Source organism: Carcharodon carcharias, chromosome 13 (assembly GCF_017639515.1).
Source record: "Carcharodon carcharias isolate sCarCar2 chromosome 13, sCarCar2.pri, whole genome shotgun sequence".
NCBI classification, from domain to species: Eukaryota; Metazoa; Chordata; class Chondrichthyes; order Lamniformes; family Lamnidae; genus Carcharodon; species Carcharodon carcharias.
In genome coordinates this window covers 106358314-106380299 of record NC_054479.1, presented here as the reverse complement: position 1 = coordinate 106380299, position 21986 = coordinate 106358314, and the positions used below count along the sequence as shown (strand labels likewise).

Here is a 21986-nt window from a genome sequence, read left to right as displayed (position 1 = left end):
CACTCGGAAGAAAGTCCCGCCTCAGAGAGCTGCCGGCCAGTCTGATTGGCTGGCAGCATCCCAGCAGTCCCAGATGCTGCAGTGAACAGGACTGGGACTACCAGCAGTCCCCAGGGTATAAGTCTCAGGAATCCAGGAGCAGGTAAGTGTGGGGGGTCTCATGGTATAGAGCGGAGGTGAGGCCCGGTGGTGGGGGCTGGGTGGTTGAGCAGAATGGGAGCTGGGTTGTTGATGGAGAGGCCATGGGGGGAGGGAGCACCCACATGGGCAGACCTCGTGGGGGTGGGGGAGGCGCCTGATGTTGAAAGGCGGCTGCTGATGGTGGTGACCCCCCACCCCCTTCATGCCAGAGGCCTGAGGCAGGGTCACTTTCCAGGCATCCCCCTTCTGTTCCTGAACTCTTCCCGCCAGCCTGAAAATTGAAGCTGGACAGGAAATGACCCTTAAGTGGTCATTAATTGGCCAGTTAAGGGCCTCAGTTGAGGCAAGGGGAGGTGGTGGCATAGTGGTATTGTCACTGGACTAGTAATCCAGAGACCCAGGGTACTGCTCTGGGGTCCGGGTTCAAATCCCACCATGGCAGATGGTGGAATTTGAATTCAGTAGAAGGCTAATGATGACCAAGCAATTGTCATAAAAACCTATCTGATTCACTAATATCCTTTAGGAAAGGAAATTTGCCACCCTTACCCAGTCTGGTCTACATGTGATTCAAGATCCACAGCAATGAAGTTTACTATTAAGTGCCCACTGAAATGCCGAGCAAGCCGCTCAGTTGTATCAGAACCGGTCCCTAACAGCATTGTGGTTGTACCTATACCACATGGACTGCAGTGGTTCACGAAGGCAGCTCACTACCAACTTCTCGAGAGCAATTAGGGATGAGTAATAAATGCTGACCTAGCCAGGGGCGCCCACATCCCATGAATATCCCACCTCCCTGTCCTTGAAAACTACCATCCCATCACTTCCCTCTCTGAAGTCCTTGAATGATCAGCTGTCTCCCAAATCCATGTCCATCCTTCCTGGAAGCCTATATTTGAATCCTAGTAGGTTTTTTCCCCATGCCGCAATACCGAAACAGCTTTTACAAAAATCACAGAAGTGATCCTATGTGACTGTGACAGCTAATCCTCTTCACCCTTTTCAACCTGCCTGTAGCCTATGGCACGATTGACCACATTATCCTCCTTCAATGCCTCACTTGTATCATCCAGCTGGGTGGGACTTCACTCACCTGATTCTATTCTTATTAATGCAGTCATAGCCAGAGCATCATCTGCAATGATCTCTCTGCCTCTCACACTGTTACCTCTGGTGCCCCTCAAAAATCTAAACTTTGCCCCTTCCTGCTCTCCATCTACATGCTGCTCCTCGGTGACATCATCTGAAAACGAAGCATCAGTTTCCAAATGTACACTGACACCACCTAGTTCTACCTCACCACCCTCTCTCTCAACCCCTCCAATGTCTCTAATTTAACTGACTGCCTATCTGATACTTGTACTGGTTGAGTAGAAATTTCCTCCAACTAGGAAGACACAAGCCATTGTCTTCATTGTCCCCACCACAAACTCCATTCCTTGATACTGACTCTGTCCCTATCCCTGGCAGCTGTCAGAGGGCGAACCACTGTTTGCAGCCTTAGCATTGCATTTTCCACTGAGATGAGCTTCCAAGCACATACTTGCACCATCACTAAGACTGCCGATTTCCACCTCCATAGCATTACCCAACTCCAGCCCATCTCAGCTCTTTGCTGCTGAAGCCAAGATATCTTCTATGTCTTTGTTAGCTATGGACTCGACTATGCAAGTGCTCCTCTGGCCTCCATAAACTTAATATCATCCTAAACTCTGCTGCCCATATTTGCACCTTGCCTTATTCGCCCATCACCACTGTGCTTGCTGACCCACACTGGCTCCCAATTAAGCAACACCGTAATTTTAAAGTTCTCATCCTTGTGTTCAAATCCCTCTATGGCTTCATCCTTCCCCCTCTGTGTGATCTCATCCAGCCCCACAATCCTCTGAGGTATCCGCATTCATCCAATTCTGGCTTCTTGTGCATGTCTGATTTTAATCACTCCTCTATGGTCAACTATGCTTCAGTTACCGAGGCCCTAAGCTCCAAAATTCCTTCCCTAAATCTCTGGCCCTTTCCTCCTTTAAGAAGTTCCTTAAAACCTATCTTCTTTTGTCCTAGTATCTCCTTATGTGGTTCAGAGGCAAATTTTGTTTAATAATGCTCCTGTGAAATGCTTCTACACCAAGGGTGCCATATGCATATATGTTGCTTTGTTGATGGAACCAGAGTCCACAATTGTCAAAACTCTGGAAAGGGGCAGGGAGAAAATTGGAAGAAAAATAAGAGTTTGAGAAAGGCCTGCAATGTTGGTGGATCTAATATCAGACATCCTTGGAGAATTTTTATAGCAGGACAAGTGCCACACATTATTGGGAACTGTTTGTTAAACCAAAATGCCCAGAATTCCACATTTGACTGAGATTCTACTTGAAAGCATTGAAAAGATAGTCTTGATTATTTGCTGTCGTACAATATCTCCTAATAAATCTTCAGGACAGGGCAACCATCTTGATCACAATACCAGTGGGAAGTCGGAAGGTACATTTTCAAAAAGGAAGAAGAGAAATGCAGATGGATCCCAGCAGTATGCAGTTGCCGTGGTAATCATTTACAGATCACTGGGATTGCTTTTGCCTGAACGATATGATCCTGATCGAAGAAGTATGAGGTGAGATTTTGCACCTGTTTATTGCACACTCAAATTTCTGAGTTTTCCAGCTTTGAGTTTCTAAAATAAATTGAAAACCATTGTCTTTCCATCACATCCAAACTTGACTAATCACTGGCCAGCATGCCCAATTTCCAGATACCTGTCTCAATTCTGAAACTGAAAGAGCAACTTTCATGAGTCCCTGGTGACTGTAATTTGTATCAAATCTTAGGACCAGGTACAGTGAGTTTTAAAATCTAATCCTGTTCAGGAATTTACAGTCACAATAGGTATAACTTTCACCCATTCACAAAGAAAGATTGTGTCTGCAAAATCCATAGTTTCTGAACAGGATAATATTGGATTCCAGTAGATTTATCTGGGCTATAACTTTCTAACTAAAGATAAATCATCGCTTGGATCATTTCAGAACAAAAACATTAACTACTGGTTTATATAACAAAATGCCAAAATCAGAATTAACTTCCTCAGAAGTTTGGAAAAAAGTGATAGCTGTCAACGTCTATCTGTGTTACACAGCAGCTCTGAGCTGGGGAGCAGAGCTTACCTTTGGCCCTAATTTTTATGAGAAGTGATGCAAGCTGGAGACCAATCACAGCAATTTGTGTTTTTACTTTGAGATACTTTGAAGATGTATATTTAAGGACATTGAAATTTTAAGTGTTGCTGCAGGTCTTGCCATGCCTGAATTCTTATGGATGGCTTTATTTATATGGATGCCTTTTTCAAATGCTGTTTTTCTTCAGAGTACCTACTCGGCCAGTCATAAATACACCCATCATAAGTACTACAGTTTACACTGAGGACCATCCTTTACCACAACAGTTGGAGAGCCCAGTAACTCTAAAGTATCGTTTGTTTATAACGGAGGAAAGGACCAAGCCCCTCTGTGTATTTTGGAACCACACTCTTGCGTAAGTGAGACTAAAAAGCTTTTGATTTCTACCTTCTCTTTGAGGCTGTTAAACTGATGAGATGAGAATAATATAAATTGCTTGTTTATATACAAAGGGTCCAGTGTGCATCCTAATGATTTTCTGTTAAGTACTGGATTTGGCTGTACATTTAATTTACATCGACCCTTCACCATAGATCCTTCATTAGATCCATCATTGCATCTTATATAAAGCTCATTTTATAATTCGTTCTGAATTAGAGAACTGTTTAAAACATCTCCCTTGATATATATTACTGTAATTCTGCTTGTATTGATCCCAAATTGGTGCTATGGTGATGCTCCACTTTACTTTTACATTTAATCTTATTTCCAAAAGCACTCACAGGCTGTGAAAATCTGCAAGCCCTTTTGGTGCACCCTCATCACAGTTTTGACACTCAGTTGCCAAATGCAATGCCAAAGAACAACAAGACTATAATCCTATGAATAACATCTCCATGTACAATATTTAATTCAAAAGTAATATGAGCACATTTCAGGAGCTAATGGAGAAAATGGGAAAGGAATAAAACCCATTCAGAATACATGTCCATCAGTTAGACACGCTCATTATTTAACAGAGGCACAAATATTAGAAGATTACATAACTTGGCTGGTGGTTCTTGGTTCTTTTGTAATCCCTTTATCTGTTTCCTTTGATAGGATTGGAGGCACAGGAGGGTGGTCTTCCAAAGGGTGTGAACTTGTCCTTCGGAATGAGTCCCATATCAACTGCCAGTGCAATCACATGACTAGTTTTGCCGTGCTCATGGATATCTCCAAGCGGGAGGCAAGTTAGATCTGATCACATGACTAGATGAAACTGTTTCCATTGTGCTTAAGACAGTACAGTGCACATTTTCCAGTTTATTAAACACATTTTCCACTTATTGAACACAGGCAGAGACATGTCTTGCTTTTTGTCTCATTTGCCAATGTTAAGATCAGTTTGCAGGAATTGAGCAAACTTAAAAAGCATAGCCTGCAGCAGTGCTGTGTCTTTTTGAACTAATAATATTTTATTACAGTATTATTGGTACACAAGCCTCAACAAAGCTCCAGCATTTAGTAGAAAATGAAAAGGCGTGGTTATGTAAAGATGTCTGTAACTGGTATTAATCCTGAATATGTCCTCAAAACTGAGTTATTTAATAGATTCAGGAATGCTGTGGAATTGATTTTAGTTTGTCCTATTTAGTTCATTTCAGTTTCTGCTCAGTAGCCTTTGAAATGAAAGGAATGTCTGTGAGATAGAATTTACTGGTGACAAAGAATGACGAATGGAGATCCATTGTTCCCACATTCACAATTTGGGGTGGGTGGGGGTGGAATGTTATAACAACATAGCAACATCTGGGTTACTGAGCTGTGCTTGGGAATGCTATCAGCAATTGCTTTTAATAGTTGCTGTATGCTCTCCATTTACAGATTGCTCTGTATGGCCCTTGTACTACCCTGTATTTGCTCCAGCATAGCAGCTACTTTCCTTCCCAAGGCCCAGAAAGCCTAAGGATTTATGAATGTGTTGTCTCTGTCCCTGTTGGCCGTGACCGTAAGAATACCTATGGTATACCAGCACAAGTTCAAATCTTAGCTCTATCAATAATCTTATGAACCAAATCAAAAGGCAAAAGCCAGCAGCTTGAAACCATGCTGCAGTCATATTAATGTTGTAACCAGCAATGGGCTTAATGTAGTAGAATGATAAAACACTACAGATGTTCTGATGCAACGAAAAGGAGACGATTGAAAATTTTTCCTGGACGCATTAATGTCAGTTTAAAATTTCCCTGCCTATAAAGCCCTGAGGTTATGAGAGGCATTATACAATTTCTTTCTATCTTATGAAGATATTTTAAAGGAGATAATTTTGTGTTTACTGGCTAGAACTTCTTTAAAAGCTGAACATAGAAAAGATTATTTTACAGTAAGGCAATACTGGAAGGAAGTCCCCAGTGCAGAGAACATGTACATGTGTTTTTGATGGGTGGGATACTAATGAAAGCAGTATTGTATAGAGTGTACAACAACGAAACATCAAGGCACTAAAACTAGCAAGTGATCACCTGTTTCAAAGCATAGGATAGGCCCTGATTTTAAATTCAGGCCTGTTTTTCGTGGGAGAGCAGCAGCAAGTTATGGAAACTTACTCTCTGGTCTGAAAATGAATCCCAAGGCCTCATTTAAAGAGTGCCAGTTGACTTCCCGAGATGAGTTATTATCACAGTGATGGAAAATTGCATGACCAGAGGCCGCCCGCCGACATTAAATTGATAGGATTGGCTGTCTGGCAGATATCCTGCAATTGTGGGGTGGGGGAAGGGAGGCATTGGAGGTTTCACCTTTTCTTTTGGAGACTGGAAGGACATCTCCTACTCCTTCTCCTGGCTATACAAGGAAAAAGGACAGGACTTCTTACATTTATATAGTTACTTTCAAGAGCACTTGGAATATCCCAAACCACTTTAAAGGCAAATATATACTTTTGAATTGTAGTAACTGTTGTAATGTAGGGCAAGTAGAAAAGAGAAATTTAAAAATGAACCTTTTTCTGCTTTTGTGCTGTATTGGCCTGGCAGGAAACTCAATGCTGCTCACCTGGTAAATATTGCAGTTGGGACCCAATGACATCAATAAGACCCAACATGAATATGTTAAAAAGGGTTTGACCGGCTTTGTGCGATGTCCTTCCCAACTGCTCTAGGGAACAGGTTATAATTGCCACAGGTCAGTTTCTGGCAGCTTGAGGACAGTTAAATGAATGGGCAGACTTTAACTTCCCACTCACCTGGCTTCCACAGGAGGGAATGGTTAAAGTAGCCCAAAATGGTTTCCAGTTTGCCCTGGTGTGAGTTCTCCAGATGATGCCCAGACAAGGACTTCAGCAAGCCTCACAGCAGATTGATGCATGTAAAAAGCTTAGCCATAATTATAGTTCTTGATAAAATGTCACTGTAAATTAATTGTGCAGAAAAAGAAGTGTTGCAAAGTAACTCTGCTGTTTTAATTGTAACTATCATTTTTAAAATAAATTAACCTATTGGTGATTTTCCTGATAGTTTAGTGTTTGTTAAGTGACTAGCAGAGCTATAAATGTTCTCTGGTACATTGATTTTATTATTTTGAAGCATTGTTGTTTGTTGGAGTACTGTCTTTCCTTGTCAACTGAATTATTCTTGGATCAGCAATCACTGTCTAGTGTCCTCTAGTGTAGAAGACATTTTACTATTAGGATACTCACAATATGTACTGAAATTCTGCTCCAGAGTACACAAATACTTCAGCAAAAGTACCACCGACTGTAAAATAAACTTGAAGGGGTCACAAACAACAAAAGCCAAAGATTAGATATAACCATCAAAAATGATCTTTTGGTGTATCGTTAAAATAGTTTGTTGCTGTAAATTTATCTCATTAAACATAAAACAACTTCAAACATTACAGCAATTTCCACAACATATAGAAAATATTTCTAGCTTGCCTTTACACTTTTGTATTAAACACACAACATGATCACTACACTCTGTAATGGTCAATTTGTAAGTAAAGAATCCCAATACAAACGGTAATTTTTCTTATCTGGGATAAATACCTCTGGACCAAGGGCACATCAGCTAATAATTGTGGAATCTGTTGAACTTCTATTTTCATTTTCACGCTAACATCTATTTATTAGCTTGCAGGTGGATCGCTCTGGGTCATAGATTTCTCAAAGCCTGTTATTAATTTTGGATTCTGAAGGTCTGACATAAGGTGTGTTACAGTTAGTGTTCAGAAGTTAGCTTCACCAGCTTTCTCCAGCGTTGTGTGTCTTAGCCTAGCAAGGTGTTGTATCTAGTAACCCAGTTGAAACTTCATGAAAATTGCTCCCAGCAAAATTGGGCACCCTTCAGTTTGTCATAGGCAGTACTAAGTAGTGCCCAAACCTATGACTTTCCATGTGTATGAACTTTGATCTTCCTATTATCAATTCTCTTCCAGCATGGTGAGGTCCTCCCGCTGAAGATCGTCACGTATACCACTGTCTCAATATCCTTGTTTGCTTTGTTTGTGACATTCCTCTTCCTCATGCTGGTCAGAACCCTGCGCTCAAACCTCCATAACATCCATAAAAATCTGGTGGCAGCTCTCTTCTTCTCAGAACTCGTCTTCCTCATTGGAATTAATCAGACAGACAATCCAGTAAGTGCCTATTTTTATAGTGATTTAATATCTCAAAACTATTAAACCTCAGTGTAATCAGTATGGTAGACTGTGAATTTTCAGTGGAATATAATGTTTAATTTGATTCCAATTCTGTTTACCTATTGTTTTTCCAAATCTCAGTAATTTTCTCAGGAAACTGATTTCAGAGCAGGGTGATGAGATGAAATTTTATTCTGTGTAACAGATGCATGGGTACTATGTGAAATGAGAATGGGGAGGCTTAATCCATTTAGTAATGAGAAAAAACAATTTTTCAGTGCCTCGTGGTTAATTAGTTGTGGAAGGTTGTCACATCTGTGATGAAAATTGCCACAGTGAGATAGAAGTAGAATTTGTTCCTGTTTTCTCTTTTTGATTATGGCTGGCAATTTTCTTCACTATCTGTTCAGACTACCATCCTAATTGATAATAGCAACGCAGCCGATATTCTACAGTGTTATAATTCAAGCCCCAGTAGTCATCATAAGACTTTGAAAAACTATAAATAGTATGGAGTCTCTTGAGGTGTGCAGCAGTGTGACATAAAACAATCATTTACGGTAACGCTGAACTTTATTGAATGGTTTAGTGTTTAGAATCCCAACAGCGCATACATTACGCAAGAGCTCTTCATGTCACTTCTCGATGGAATTGTTGTGTGCCGTTTTGCAGTTTTGCAGCTCTTTTGCCTGTTAGTGTTTGTACAGTATTTCAATCCTTTTTCTGTCTGGGTGAGATGGTATTTGCATCTCATTTGCATGGGACTCTGCTTTCGATATAGAAAAAATTTTTGCACTCACCTGATTTGCACATTTAATAAACATTTTCTACTGTTGGACAGTTTCAGGCATCATGAATTTTTCAGACCCTTTCAATTAATTTTATGCAAAGAACCATGTTTTCTCCCCAGCTCAAAACTTCATGTGTCTCATAAGCACCAGCAACTGGGCTTTAGCAAAACGGGGCCCTAAATGTTTCTAAATCAACCAAGCATTTCCACTAACAAAGGAAAAGCTCATTTCATTTTAAACAAGTTCTGAAATGAGTCCATCCACCTTAATACTTGTGGTCATTCCAGAGAAAACTCATTAGCAACATCTAGTGAAAACATACATTATTGCAGGCAAAGCACACATTAAAATGCCCCTTAACACATGAGTAGATAAAGATCTGAGAACTTCGGAAAGCTCATCGCTACTGCTTTGTGTCCAGCAGCTGATTGGCTGGCTGCCCTTTGGAAGTTTGACCTTGTCTTGATGGTGTTATTCGGTGTATCAGGCTGAAAATGAGCCCAAACAAACAAAAACAAAAAATTTGCTAACAGAGACAGCAGTGATTTAGATTCCGCAAGTGGATAATGAATAGGATTATTGCTAGCTGTACACTTATCAGATTTTAGGGCCCTGATATTTGTGGAGAGGTAGGAAGGTCCAGAGGAGGGCACTGGAAATGCCCAGCAAGGGCAGGAACGCATTCCTTGTTTTTAAAATTTTGAATATATAGATGTAGGTGTGTTTCACATAAGAGTAAGGAGCAAAAGTCTTGGGATATTGATCTTGTGCTGGAAATCATTGTGAAATGGATGGTGGTTGTACAATGTGTCCCTGAAGACGAAGGCCCAAAGCTTTCTACAAATTGAGCTTGGAGCTTAATCTACATAATGCTGGTGTGCTGCAGACACCAGTCGGGTATCCTGATGCAGGTCATGGGTTGGTGCCAGCGATAACATAATTTGTATGGAGCAACTGATAAACTACATTCAGTGTATGGAGGCATGCATTTGGATAATTCTAAGATAGTTTCTTAACACAGGTCTGTCAGCTTTGGGGGAAATAATTATGTTACCCGGTCTTATGGCACTCTATCGCAATTTATGATAGGTGGTTTGCACTGTTCAGTGTCTGTGCAAGTAAACCATGAATAATAGAATAATTTGTAAATGTTTGGGATTCATCCAAGCCCTTGTTAGTCTTTGATAAGGAATGGTAAACATTAATAAGTGGACTATCAAATACTGTAAATGTTTAAAATTCAATTTGCTATTAAAATATCCACAAATCCTGAACTTGTCTTCAGAAAAAATTCACTGCAGGTTTTAAACTTCAAAAAATTGGTAATTACAAACATCAAGATTCTTTAAAGCTTTTTTGCTTAAGTGACTGGTTATTCCTATATGATTTGTAATAGAAGGCTACTGTTTTGAACCGTAGACACTGGCATAGTCAGAACAAAAGTTTACCTGGAGAGAAAGGACAGTGAATGTTCACACTGGACATCATGCTCTGTTGATAAATGCTGTAGAAAGTCATACCTGTGTTACTTTAGTACCTTTACATAGTGGGTGCTGACAAAAGAATGCAATATCACAAACTTATTTCATAGAAAAGGAGTGCACTTTGGATAAAAAATTGTGCAACAATGCTTGTGTCTTATAGAATATTTCTTATAGAATGTATATAATGCCAAATGTGATGAAGCAGAGCTTTAACATAAGAAATAATTCCAAAGAGGAAGTGCAGCGAAGTTTTATCAGACTGATTCCTGGGATGGTGGGACTGACATATGAGGAGACATTGAGTTGGTTAGGATTATATTTGCTGGATTTCAGAAGAATGAGTGGGGGGATCTCATAGAAACCTATAAAATTCTAATAGGACTAGACGGGGTAGATGCAGGAAGGAAGTTCCCGATGGTGGGGGAGTCCAGAACCAGGGGTCACAGTCTGAGGATACAGGGTAGACCATTTAGGACTGAGATGAGGAGAAATTTTTTCACCTAGAGAGTGGTGAGCCTGTGGAATTCACCACCACAGAAAGTAGTTGAGGCCAAAATATTGTATGTTTTCAAGAAGAAGTTAGATATAGCTCTTGGGGCGAAAGGGATCAAAGGATATGGGGAGAAAGTGGGAGCAAGCTATTGAGTTGGATGATCGGCCATGATCATAATAAATGGCAGAGCAGACTCGAAGGGCCTAATGGCCTACTCCTGATCCTTGTTTCTATGTTAATTTACATAGTAACTTACCATAACTCACAAATGTCTCAAAGTTTCACTTTTTTTTACTTAAGTGGCAGATGAGTATAAAATCTCATGAGAAAGCAGAACCCTCCAATGCTGTAACATTCTCTCCAACGCTGGGCTGACAGTGTAGATTATGCTTAAATACTCAGGCCAAGTGTTACTGCTAGGCCAAGCAAAAGTTGTAGAGCAGGTAAAAAGAAAATGTTTGGATGGTTCAGCACTGACTAAGTCTCTTCTCTTGCAGTTTGTCTGCAGTGTGATAGCCCTCCTACTGCATTATTTCTACCTATGCACCTTTGCCTGGACATTTGTGGAGGGCCTACACATTTACCGCATGCTGACTGACATGAGGAATGTCAACCATGGACACATGAGGTTCTACTACACCATTGGATGGGGAATTCCTGCTATTATAACAGGTAACCTTACTCCTGATTGTTGATGGAAAAACCTCCTGAGCTGCCAGCTGTGTGGTTCAGGTAGCAAGTAAACTAGAAGTATTTTTGACTGTTTGGCATCCTACACAGTGAGGTAGACTTTGGCTTTGTGCAGTGATGTATGATGGGTGCAACTGAATTGACATCAGTGGAAATAAAAGTTAGCAGAGTTGTAAAGCAGGCTGTTGATTCGCTCTCAACCAATATCGGACAAAGTCAAAATCTACTTCCTGGAGTTTGAGAGGTGAGGGTTAAGTTTCAGGTGGATTCTAACAACACATGATTGATTTGAAATATTAACTCCATCTTGCTTTTCCCACAGATTCTGGCTGGTCTGCTGAGCGCTTACTGCACTTTATTGTTTTGACTTCAGATTTCCAGCATCAGCAGCATTTTACTTTTTGAGAGGAGTGGTGCTGTCTTCCAGTTTAGTATGCAAGGGAACATTTTATACATGGATAGGAATTAAAAGAAGGAATTATTTTGTCCTATTTTAAGGTTTGGCTATGGGGTTGGATCCACAAGGTTATGGAAACCCTGACTTCTGCTGGCTGTCTGTGCACGACACCCTGATCTGGAGCTTCGCTGGCCCTATCTGTGTCGTAGTCATTGTAAGTAATCTCTGTCACCTTTCAATACCAGCGCTGAGGAGCTAAAACTGGGCAGTGTTCACAAGCACTTCTCATTTAGTTATACAGCATTTTAAACTAAGCATTTATCTTTGTAAGATTTAGGAGTATAAGTTCATGTTTTTACAATTACAAATTTTAGCAAAACTTTTGCAGACATTATCCTCATGCTGACTTTTGCTACTATTGTGGAAAAATCTCAGCTTCCTGGATTTAGCTCTGGTTTGTTTGTCTTCTAAGCAACTGTATTTTTCTCAAAATTTGTGGGAACTAATTTACCTTAAATTTCTTTTACCTCAGATAAATATTGTCATCTTCATACTAGCGGCCAAAGCATCCTGTGGACCTAGGCACAGGTCTTTTGAAAAGACTGGTATCATGTGAGTTTTGCATCCACATTTTTATGTTTTATTATTAACAGTGAGTATCATCGAGGCAATACATAGAACCTTTACAATATTTTCAGAAGTAAAAACAGAAAGAGGCCATTTGTCAGACGATTTTGAGTTTTGTGAGCATTCCTGAAAACAGTATTATTTGTGGTGGATGGACAGTGCAGAACTGTCCATATTTTGGCACAAATTGGTTTCAGGGTGACAATTACAATCATTAAGGATGACTGGCTGAGAAATGCAGCTATTCAAATTGGTGAAATGTTGATAGGGCAGGGCAAGGATTGGATCAGGATGTAATCTCCATGACCTGGGAGCCAAGCTCGATATTGACACTGAGTTGTTTTTTTTTGAGGTGAAGAAAGTCTATGCTGGGAAATGGCTTGGTTCTGCCACTCAGTGTCAGTATCTGAGTTTTGTGCATCCTTCTGCTTTTTAAGAGAACACAGGCTGGGACAGGCCAAATGACTAACAACTGTTTCATAGAGAATTAACTTCCACATTATCAGTGAGACTTAAACCTTAGCCCAGATCACATTGGTGCAAGGGTGCTATCCTGATGCACATCCAAACCCAGAGAGTTTCTTTACTTGGTAATCAATGATCAACTGGATGCACAGAGGAGGGGGTGGTAGGAGAAGAGAGACAGTATTCTCCCTTCTGATAAATTGATCAAAGTTCAATGTAAGTACAAAATTAAATCAGTGAAAACTATACCACATAAGGATCAAAGCAGCAGGTGGGTTAAGCAAGATTAGCAAAGAATTCCTGAAGACACTCTCAGTTGGTTGCCTGAGGCTGAATTTACTATCCGTGGTGGAGGAAGTTTTACTCTGCTTTATTCCTGAGTCAGGTCAGGGCCTACCTCTAGACTTTACAAAACTTTAGCTCCCTACTAATGTTACCATTGGAGTGTAAATGCAGTCTGAAAATGCCAAGCAAAACAGGATTCCTCTACAGAGTGATTTCTTGTGGAGCTTTCTACAAAGTGGAGATATAACACAGTGGTCGGAAGAGCCCAGTGGTGAAGAGGTAGACACGATGTAAGAGTTAGAGCTTGGATGTGAGAAAACAATCCAGGAATTAGCTGAATTAGTTGGACAATCAGGGATATGTGTAGGTTCATTTGACAAGTTTAAGGTCACATCATTCAGGTTAGCAAAGGGCTCAACATTACTTTAGCCTTAATCAGTAGAAGAAAATAGAGGCAGTGCTAATGATGAGCACTGAAACCTCTGAGTCGATTTTTTTTAAAAATTCATCCATGGGATGTGGGCTTCGCTGGCTGGGCCAGCATTTATTGCCCATCCCAAGTTGCCCTTGAGGATGTGGTGATGAGCTGCCTTCTTGAACCACTGCAGTCCATGTGGCGTAGGTACACCCACAGTGGTGTTAGGAAGGGAGTTCCAGGATTTTGACCCAGCCACAGTAAAGGAACGGCGGCGATATGTATGGACTTGATTCAGAAAATTCACAAACAAAGGTAGTAAATTTTCAACAGAACAATAGAAATACTTTAGGGTGAAAACTTAGCACTACAGATAACATAGCTCTCTAAAGGAAATGGATGAAACAGCTGTGGCTGTTATAAGAAATCCTACAATGAGAAAGATATTTTAAATTCTGTTTTGCAATGTTCTAGTAATAAAAGCAACAGAACAATCTTCAAATGAAACAAGATGAGTCAGACAAGTTTCTGGTGCTTACCTTGCGCTGTATCATTGAGCACTGAGTGTGATTCGTATGTTTTCTTTTAGATCTGGCCTGAGGACTGCCTTCCTTATGCTGCTTCTCATCAGTGCTACTTGGTTGTTGGGGTTGATGGCAGTGAATAATGACACTATGACCTTCCATTATCTATTTGCCATTTTCAGCTGTTTCCAGGTAAGATTAAAACTGCCAGTGTGACAGGGCATTATTGCGTCACTTTGCTAAAGAGTGGATATGCTACATGTATGAGTTTCTTTCATATAATTCGTAACCAATTAGACTACTTGCACAGCAAATTTGGTCATCTATCAAAAATGCCCGTAGCTTGAATTATGTGTTTGTATATAATTGAATGTCATTTTGCCAGTACCCATGCTACTGTGCTTCACCGACTATCCTTCAGTGCCAAAGATATTGTTAGCACTTGCAGAGTGCAAATTTAAACAAGTATTTGCTGCTGCAATGAGGAACTCCCTATGATCCAAATAAATAGCCAACCACTCCTCCAATGTTTGAAATACAAGAATCTGACTTGTTTTGCTCAACCTATTATACAACCTTGGAGCTCCTGGGCTGAAGTGAATTTAAACCTTTGCAACATTCCTTTTTATTCTCTTACTGACACATTGTTAGTCATCACACAGAAGACCATTTACATTGGAATGCATTGTTCAATCTAATGTTTGACTAAAAATCAAATTTGATGTGGTGTTTCAGCAAGACATTTGAAACAAAAATGGCTTGAAAGTGGTTACTGAATAAATTGTTGTTTATGTAAACCAAGCCTGGTTTATTAGCTCATTGTGATTATGCCTGTTAACAACTTTTAAACCTTTTATTCAAACATGCAAACATTAATCACCAAATCACAGAATTTTTACAGCATAGAAGGAGGCCATTCGGCCCATCATGTCTGCACCAGCTCTCCAAATGAGCAATTTACCTAGTGCCACTCTCCCGCCTTCTCCCCATAACCTTGCACATTCTTCCTTTTCAGTTAACAGTCTAATTCCCTTTTACATGCCTCAATTGAACCTACCTCCACCACACTCTCAAGCAGTGCATTCCAGACCTTAACCACTGCATGAAAATGTTTTCCCTCCTGTCACTTTTTGCTTCTTTTGCCAATTACTTTAAATCAGTGCCCTCTCATTCTTGATCCTTTCAGGACAGGCCTCTCATGGTTTTGAATACCTCTATCAAATCTCCTCTCAACCTTCTCTTCTCCATGGATGAACAGTCCCAACTTCTGCAATCTATCTTCTTTACTTAATTTTCTTAGCTGTGGAACCATTCTCGTGAATCTTTTCTGCATTCTCTCCAATGCCTTCACATCCTTCCTAAAGTGCAGGGCCCAGAACTGCACTCAATATTTATTTTAGGTTTAAATTTGATAGTTGATAAGGGACTAGTCATAATTGTCATTTTTCACACGGAGTATGAAAATTACTTGGAAAGGCTGATTTTATATATATTATATATGTGTGTGTGTGTGTGTGTATTATCTTATATATGTGTGTGTGTGTGTGTGTATTATCTTATATATGTGTGTATGTTATCTTATATATATTTGTCTGTGATATCAGGTTAGTCTTGGTGTCCTGTGATGCTGAAACAATGATTTGACAGATTGCATGGCCCAGGAACAATAGAAGGCTTGCTTAAATGTTATAGTACATGTACTATTCTTTATTTATACAAAGGCAAGCTAATAACTTTCTTAACTTTGAAAAGTATTAATGTAATTAATAAATAAGTATTAGTTTTCCAGGTATTTCTATTGTGTCCCAAAGTTTAACTGATATTTTATGTCCATTTCAAAACCGAAAATACCTTGCCATTTAACATAGCAACGGATGAAAATAATTATATGAAAAAATGATATCACATAGCATCAATATAGCAATGTATGTGTATATGTTATACTTTATCACCATCCAGGGCTGATCAGGAATCTTTTTGATTTATGGGTGAGCACTACGCCATAATGTGAACCAGTTAGCAGATTGACCTTGGTTTGGCAAGAAATCTTTGTGTCATACTTGTCATTGTAAATGAATTACTTTGTGGTTTCAGGGACTCTTCATTTTCTTCTGCCACTGTATCTTCAACAAGGAAGTTCGAAAAGGTCTGAAGAACATATTCACTGGAAAGAAACAACATCCAGATGACACGGTACTGACCAGAACCACAGTTTTATCAGTAAGTTGCTGGGTTGACAGAAAAGGGATATTGGTTCACACTTTCCAGTCTGAAACACTGAAGATGTATAATCCTTCACAAAGCAAACATCTCTCACCAGAAATAGCAAAGGTACATAGGGAGCTAAACTGGTCAGCCCCTGAAAACAGATGTGGGGGTGGTGAAATGCTGTGAACCAGCCCCTGTTATTTGAATTTAACATGATTTCTGGATGGGGCCAGTGCTAACCACACTTCATTGGCTGCACCCTGAGCATGGGAGAGAGAGAGGGTTCCAAGATTTTCTGCGCTGTACTAGAGGGCTTGGTGGAAGAGCTGGAAAGGAGGGAGAGATATTCTATATCCATATGGGGCCAGGAGGTCCATACACAGTCAGTAAGTGGGAGTAGATAGCCATGGAGGTCAATGCCAGGAATCTAGCCCCAAAGACCTCGATGCAAATGCTCAAGAAGTTTAATGACCTCACACAAATGATAAGGTCAGTGAATGCATCTTCAAATACCAAATCCTACTAATTGCACCACTGCTCAATTTGCAGTACCCTCATCGCTCACCTACCAAAAATCTCTATCAACCAGACCTTATAACCTACATTCATATACTCCACTCTCATACATTTGGCATTGCTGCAAGCTTCTCATTCACATCTAACAGCTTAAACACCCTGCATTTATGATCATTTATGATGGTTCAGCAAGCAAGCAGTTCAGTTCACCACCACCACCTTCTCAAGGGCAGTTAGGGATGGGGACAGCTACAAGATCCAAACAAATTGCACAACACTCACTGACACATTTCCCTTTCTCTTGCTGAACAAGCTATTGCATAACCGGAGGCAGCAAAAACGAACCTGTGGGGGGACAGGTGCACTTACAAGCCCAAACCTCCATGGAGGAGATGGTGCCAACCATTATTGGAACAGCCATTGCTGAAGCCATGGCCAGCGGTGAAGCTGAAAGCATTGTAGATGATGGTATCTTCATATCCTAATCCTCCTCTTCACATCCTTCTTCCCCCTTATCCCACAATCTCTTCTGATTTATAAACTGCAGACATTGTAAATATGTGCTTCTTACTTTACCCCCACTCCCCTCACCACTACATTACCCTTGTACTTCTTATCTTTTTACCCTTCAGACATCTGAGAACTGCAATGGAAAACCAAGGAATGAGTGATGGTGCAATCACATCACTGTTACTTGATTTTACACACATAGTCACCTCCTCAGATACTGATATCTTGGGGAATAGATTAGAGGCAGAACCTGCATGTGATAAAATACTGGGCATGAGTGAACTGCATCCAGGGGAGGGGCCAAGAATAGCAAAGGCACTCAGAATGCAGACACCAAGTGAATGGATATTTAGTTTAATCATATATAGATACGGCATAATTTTTTAGTAAATTTTGTTTATTTTGTGGTTGCTTTTATTTTTGCAATGTGACCAAGTGAACAATATTACTCAGTGATAGAGGGAAAGTAAAGAATGTGGGACTGTTGGTTATTGGGAAATTGGGATTGCGGTTACTGGTTGCACACTCAGATTAGTTCTTCATGGACAACCTGAGCAGAAAGGGACTGTCTAAGTTAGTGCTTTCCTTCCTCTTCCTCTTCATCATCCTTCTCCTTCCTGCTTCTCGTCCTCTTACTCCACCACCACCACCACCTCCTCCTACCTGATAGCTAGTGGAAAGGGCTGCCTGCTCATGATGGTGATGTCATGCAGCATGCAGCAGACCAGCACAAATCTTGAGACCCACTCATACAAGTACTGCCAGGCTGCTCCAGAACCATGGGCAGAATTTTGCCGTCGGCGAGCAGGGGGCAGGGCCCACTCCCTGATGCGTAAAATGACATGCAGTGGCATTGGGTGGAACCCCCAACGTCATCCCAGCCCATTTAAATTTTCAGGAAGGCGGGCCCGCCGACCTGTCAATGGCTAATTGAGGCCATTGACAGGGCCAATTATGCGATTAAAGGACCTGCTCGTCCAACCATAAGATTGGCGGGCAGGCCAGGAGCCCTGGGGGCAAATAGATAAAACATGAAACCTCATCCACCGGCGGGATGAGGTTTCATGCAGGGTTTTAAAAAGTTTAATAAAGTTATAGTGTAAATTATGAACATGTCCCATCTCATGTGACAGCTCCCCGCCCACCGGAGATTGGGTTGGGCCCACCCATGCGACAGACAGAAAATTCTGCCCCAAGTTTCAGCATGTCAGTGGTTTGCTCTGTCACATTTCATGTGGCAACATGGTTTGAAAACCGGAGTCATGAGTTATGTCATCAGTGGATAGCTATTTTTGCTCAGTAGCCTCCTTTTGGTTTGCCGTGGTGGCTGAAGTGTAGCTGGCGTGGCAGACTGCCTCCAAATAAAGGCATCATGACTGCTGCCAGAATACTGGGCATTGACCTGCATGAAGTGGAATTCCTTTTGGTTCCAGGATAGTGGCAGAGTTGACATAGGGCCCCTCACAATGTGATGTGTGTGTGTGTGCAGTTAATGGAAGGCTGGCAGTTCCAGCAAACCCTTGTACTTGCTCTGCCTGCTTGTTTCTGGGGAGAGAGAATGAAATCTAGTTATCTCTTTTTAAATAGAGAGCATCTGTGACCTCTTTTATGCAATAGTAGATGGCAAACTGAGATGTTGCAAATATCTCCATCTCTAGCTTGGCAGGCAGAGCAAGTACAAGGGTTTGCTAGAACTGCCAGCCTTCCATTAACTGCACACACACACACATCACATTGTGAGGGGCCCTATGTCAACTCTGCCACTATCCTGGAACCAGAAGGAATTCCACTTCATGCAGGTCAATGCCCAGTATTCTGGCAGCAGTCATGATGCCTTTATTTGGAGGCAGTCTGCCACGCCAGCTACACTTCAGCCACCACGGCAAACCAAAAGGTGGCTACTCAGCAAAATGGCTATCCACTGATGACATAACTTGTGACTCCGGTTTTCAAACCATGTTGCCACATGAAATGTGACAGAGCAAACCACTGACATGCTGAAACTTGGGGCAGAATTTTCTGTCTGTCGCATGGGCAGGCCCAACCCAATCTCCGGTGGGCGGGGAGCCGATCCCCGCCGGAGAAGCAGACCCCCCCACCATTTTACGTGGGTAGGCCAATTAAGGCCCGCCCAGCGTGACCTCCGGCGGGAAGCACTATGCGCTCCCTGTTTGGGCTGGGGGGATTCCCTAAAAGCGAGAGTGCGCTCTTTCATGCATGTGCACAAAAGAGCACACATCTCCCTGAGGCTAAGTGCTGTCTCAGGGAGATTACTTACACTTAGAAAAATACGAAAAATGAAAAAATTTCCCCAATGTGTCCCCCTCATGTGACAACTCACCAAGGCTCCTTAGACAGCACCTTCCAAACCTACGCAGCAGATAAATGGGAGCACCACTACCTGGAAGTTCTCCTCCAAGCCAGTCACCATCCTGACTTGGAAGTATATCGTCATTCCTTCACTGTCGCTGGGTCCTCTTTAACAGCATTTTGGGTGTACCTACATCACATGGACTGCAGCCATTTTAGAAGGCAGCTCACCACCACCTTCTCAAGGGCAATTAGGGATGGGCAATAAATGCTGGCCTAGCCAGTGACGCCCACATCACATAAATTAATTTTTTAAAATGCGGAAAGGTTCGTTACCAAGGTCACCTTCGCAGGTGCAAAGCAGTCCTTGTCCTTGGAGATTGGAATTATGGCTGCAGCAGGTGGCAGCTTTCAGTGGGGATGTTCTCAATGAAGTGCAGGCATCTCACATTGTTCCCTGCTCAGGTTCAGATAGGAGAATTGCACCCTGGGTGGATATGGCCTCCTGCTGAGAGCCCCTCTTCCCTTCCTCCTCCTTCCTCTCCTGGCAATTTGTCCTGCTTTGCATGACCTCTGCTGATTCTCTTAGCCATGCTCTATTCCAAGGGAAATGCCAACTAATGCACTCAATATATGGCAGCAACTAATTGTGCCATGGCATTTACCTCGCCACGCCCTATAGTCTGTTGCAATTTTCAACAAATGTGGAAAGCACCAAACACTTGTAGAATTGAGACATAGCCATAGAGTTTTATAGCATGAAAAAAGGCCCTTCAGCCCATCATGTCAATTGTAGCGACAACCTGAAAAAATTGTCCACCGACTAACTGGAAGTAGTGGGCGCCTCTGGGGGATGGGTCCTTTGTGCTGCTGAACACATGTTCAGCTTTGTGAGGTTAAGCGAGGGCATCAGCTGGTCTGTGAATTTCCAAAATGGCAGCCCCAGCATCATATTAGAGTTGCATGCTGATTGACATTGTGATTTACCTGCTCTGCATGCTTGCATAAACTTCCATAATCTGCTATCCTAGAAACAGTAACAAAAGCATTAAAAGCTTTGTGAATGTAGAATCAAAATATTTTACACGTTAAACTTATTCATATATTTTTGATGAAGCTTGAATTATAAAGTATAAAAGAAGTGTTTGGTTGACTTTCCAATCTGAAGTTAAATGATGGTTATAATTCCTTGAGCTTTTAAAGCTGAAAGTTGACATTTTAGTGGATGTTAATTATTCCATAGTTGGATTACATTATTAAGCTTGTAAAACCATCTTAGTTCCACTTAGAAGTTACACTAAAGCATCAACAAATATCTGGATTCACAAGTTCAGCCTATTTTAGCTCCATCAAAAAAATTACAGGTGCCTCCACGTAACATCATTTATTGAATGAGTCTATGGTTTTGACTTCCTTACCTGTATCTGGAAGACCATCCCAAGTATTGGTCACTCCTCCTTTGACTCTATGATTTCACAGTTTAATTTTAGTGCCTTGTCTTATCGTGAAGAGGGACTCCAGATTGAACTTACATTTTGTGTTAATGCATCTTAATAAAATTTGACTCTGAATCCAACTTTCAGCCATAGTCACCAATATTCTGCTATAAATGATTCTGCTCTTACTGGATGTCATGTGGGTTCAAAGAACATGAGAAACCGCATTTCTCATTAAAATTTCTTATTGGAGATTTAAGAGCACTGAAAATGTTACTGACTCTAAGAGCCCAATCTCTTTGCTGATCACGTTCTGGTTGTTCATCATTGAATCCACCTCTCTTATTTCATCCCCTGACGGAGGTGAATAACAACAAGTAAAGCTTCCAAGAACACAAAGCTCTATGAAATTTTCTCCTTCGGCCTCTGCCCAACCCAGCAAATCACCCAGATACCACTCAGTAATTACAACCCACGTTATTGAACTCTGACCAACTGCATTCCACAGATGGCACTTTCATGAGCCAAGCAACACAAGAACTACTGTGTTCCATAAAACATTCAATGGTTTATGTATGTGCTGGTCTTACAAGTTTCACTCTTACTCTCAAACAGATTTATCTGGCTCCTTTTAGTGCAGTTAATTGTCATAGTGTTAACTGATCTTGTTTCAAATAGTCACTAGTCTAGGAGGAGGTAGACTAATCTGTGGTGTCTCTCTTCAGAATTGTTGATTTTATACTTGTGTCCTTTATTTTTGTACTCACTAGTCAGAGTTCAATAACAAGACCTGAATTGTATCCTCCTTAATCCTTGTTTGTATAAAATCAATTCCAATTTTGAGAGAGTTTCCATAGTGTGAAGTACTCAATTGGAAAAGAATGCTCATTTGGAGCACAGTTAAAAAGAGCAAAGTGTCAATGTCGCATTAACGATAGTGTGCCCAAGGTGCACA

The 21986-nt window shown here is 41.1% G+C and overlaps 1 protein-coding gene across 12 annotated transcripts in view; it reads left to right on the top strand.

The window, feature by feature from the left end:
* The window catches only part of celsr1a (cadherin EGF LAG seven-pass G-type receptor 1a), a 360335-nt gene that overhangs the window by 313858 nt on the left and 24491 nt on the right, over positions 1–21986 (top strand). For 10 of the 12 annotated variants that reach the window (XM_041202840.1, XM_041202837.1, XM_041202838.1 and 7 more), the window contains 9 exons: positions 2581–2755; positions 3505–3672; positions 4359–4485; positions 7677–7877; positions 11146–11320; positions 11837–11949; positions 12268–12347; positions 14117–14243; positions 16146–16271. In XM_041202840.1, the coding sequence (XP_041058774.1) occupies positions 2581–2755; positions 3505–3672; positions 4359–4485; positions 7677–7877; positions 11146–11320; positions 11837–11949; positions 12268–12347; positions 14117–14243; positions 16146–16271 (1292 nt within the window). The remainder of the gene's footprint in view (positions 1–2580; positions 2756–3504; positions 3673–4358; positions 4486–7676; positions 7878–11145; positions 11321–11836; positions 11950–12267; positions 12348–14116; positions 14244–16145; positions 16272–21986) is intronic. The other 2 variants (XM_041202839.1, XM_041202836.1) reach the window with 1 other exon arrangement.